This window comes from Berghia stephanieae, chromosome 12 (assembly GCF_034508935.2).
Source record: "Berghia stephanieae isolate SIO BIC M18660-M18661 chromosome 12, UCSD_Bste_1.3, whole genome shotgun sequence".
Lineage (NCBI taxonomy): Eukaryota > Metazoa > Mollusca > Gastropoda > Nudibranchia > Aeolidiidae > Berghia > Berghia stephanieae.
In genome coordinates, this window is record NC_088371.1 from 17,185,902 (window position 1) to 17,188,401 (window position 2,500).

General features: G+C 33.4%; 1 protein-coding gene across 2 annotated transcripts in view; it reads right to left on the reverse strand.

The window, feature by feature from the left end:
• Nucleotides 1-2,500, reverse strand: part of LOC144958359 (macrophage mannose receptor 1-like) — an 85,237-nt gene that overhangs the window by 3,841 nt on the left and 78,896 nt on the right. For both annotated transcript variants that reach the window (XM_078890313.1, XM_078890314.1), the window contains 2 exons: nt 2,163-2,414; nt 603-758 (listed from right to left, as the gene is read on the reverse strand). In XM_078890313.1, coding sequence (XP_078746439.1) covers nt 603-758; nt 2,163-2,414 — 408 coding nt within the window. The remainder of the gene's footprint in view (nt 1-602; nt 759-2,162; nt 2,415-2,500) is intronic.

Genomic DNA, 2,500 nt, shown 5'->3' on the forward strand with positions numbered 1-2,500 from the left:
AAAATATAACTAAATCTACTCGGGCCAATGTCAAACTAGAGGCAAACTTATCCCATCTGATGCTAAATTTTTTAAAACCAAAAACAATTGTCACAAATACTGGACAAATATGTTCTTTTTTCCAATGTGAATTAATTGTTATCTTTTCATATTCTTCGTTTTGTTCTGCTACCCCTTTTCGAATAAAACGATGGGTGCAAACAAAGCACTTTAATCAAAAGATTCTGATCCAATTTCTGAAAAGAAAAACCTCTCTATTTCATCTGATAGGGAAGCAAAGTATTGACCTCACACCTTCTACTTTCCCGGTTATAAAATCGTTGGAAGTTTGTATGTAACCAGTTCCTCGGATGACTTATAATGAAAAGATTACATTTTATTGAATCATTGGCTGACATAACTAGTTTAGTAGCAGAATGTATTAGCAGATTCAAAGGATTACGGTGCGTATAAGAGAGAGGATGGATTATCTTTATTGATGACCAGCATATATTAAGACTAGAAAATAAGATTCTATCACTTTAAAACCAGAAGATCATTTACAATCTTACGGAAGAGTAGTTTTACACTTCCAGTGAGATTGGAAATGAAACTAGACTTACTTTGTTTGACTTGGCATATATAGCTATGTTCCTCGTCACAATCAACGGTTGACCATTTTCCGTCCATGCCTTGAGCCAGGGTACAGAGTTGTTTTGAAGGTGATCCAGGAGCCCAGTTAAAGTATTCAGCCTCAGTGTTATCAGACCAGGAAAATCCTTTTGAGAGCATTAATGACCATGTTGGTGATGATGATGATGATGATGATGATGATGATGATGATTGATGATGATGATGATGATGATGATGATGATGATGATGATGATGATGATGATGATGATGCGTATAGATAATATTTGAAATGGCAATGAAGATAAATGGAATTGAATATGAATCGAACTTTTTACATTCTTCACATTTTCAACACGATGGTCTTACCCTCGAACTTACAAAGGATGCATCTGCACATGAACTCAACTTTCCACTTAACTCACTCAACCCTAACACCGGCTATATCCGTAGTTTACCCGGGTTACTTTTACTACATGCCCATTTATTACATTTTTCTGGAACAAATTATAGGCGTAGCCTAGATATCTAGTATCAAAGCTAATGTTTTTAGTTTTTACATGTTAGTGGTAGTTGAATAAAACTATCTATGTACATGTTCATTTTTAATACATTTTTTCCAATTTTTAAAAGTAGCAAAAATTTCTAGGGTTGAGTGAGTTAATACTGAGAATACTTCACGGCGGTTTTGTTTTTTGTATTTGGTTTTATTCGGTATTACGATGGTCGTAACACTTTTGGGTATTTTCAGCGCCAGTTAAAGGGAATGCGGTAAAAAAAAAAAACCCAAAAGATTTAGATCTAACAGAAAAAAAAAGAAAGATAAAGGGATCAAGCACAAGTTCAAAAGAGATCATATGTGACCCCTCGTCTCAAAACGGTATTAAGTCGGGATGATAAAAATGTTTAAAATGGAATTTGTAGCCAGAAATATCATGCTTAAGTTGAGTTTATATGCTTTATAGAGGAGAGAGAAGGAATACCATATTTTACTGTTGTAAATACCAACGTTTCATATTTTTGACCAGTTTAACTATAATTTGACTTTTTAGCATCTGGTCCATCACGAAATAATACCGTTTTGAGACGAAGGGTCACATATTATTGTAGACGAAAATACATTAGAAATAGAATAATGATTAAAATATGATATTAGCCAATGAAACCAAGAGGACACGCTTCTTTTTTCATGTTTCGTTTTAACCCTCTCCTTACCATCTGCATCAACATCGTCACGTTTGTTACGATTCAATATACATTTTTCTTGTTCAGATTTATTTTGTACATTACAAACTTTAAAGAAAGATAGAGAGCTTGTTTGAGTTTTAAAAATTTATTTTTCTGCTAGGTAAGCATGTAATTTTGAGAAAATGTTTGGTAAGGAAAGAGTTAATATGATAAAGGGAGGGCGGGGGGGATCCCGGGATCATTTATCCCAATTTTCTTTCCAGATAAGCCACTACTTAAGTAGATGTTAACGTATAATATAGATTTAATATAAAGATGTTTTAATGTAATTAATTAATATGTAATAATAATGAAAAAACACGTACTTGAATGTTTGGTTGTTCTCATGAATCCAATCCAGGCATCGGTATTCTCCAAGTCAACAAGCTTAGCTATTAACTGGGCTTCAGGATCGATGTGGATTGATGCTAAATCTCCACCCATTGTGACACACGTTTGCACTGCGTTTACCCATGATCTTGTTCTTTCAGTTTCTATATAGTAACAGTAATCTCCGTACGGTCTCCAGATATTGGACGGACATTTGCCCTGGACTGTAGGGGTTACTGGTCTTGATGCTGAATTTAAAGAATGAAAAGGGAGAATAGTAATAATAATAATAATAATAATAATAATAATAATAATAATATATATTATTATAAAA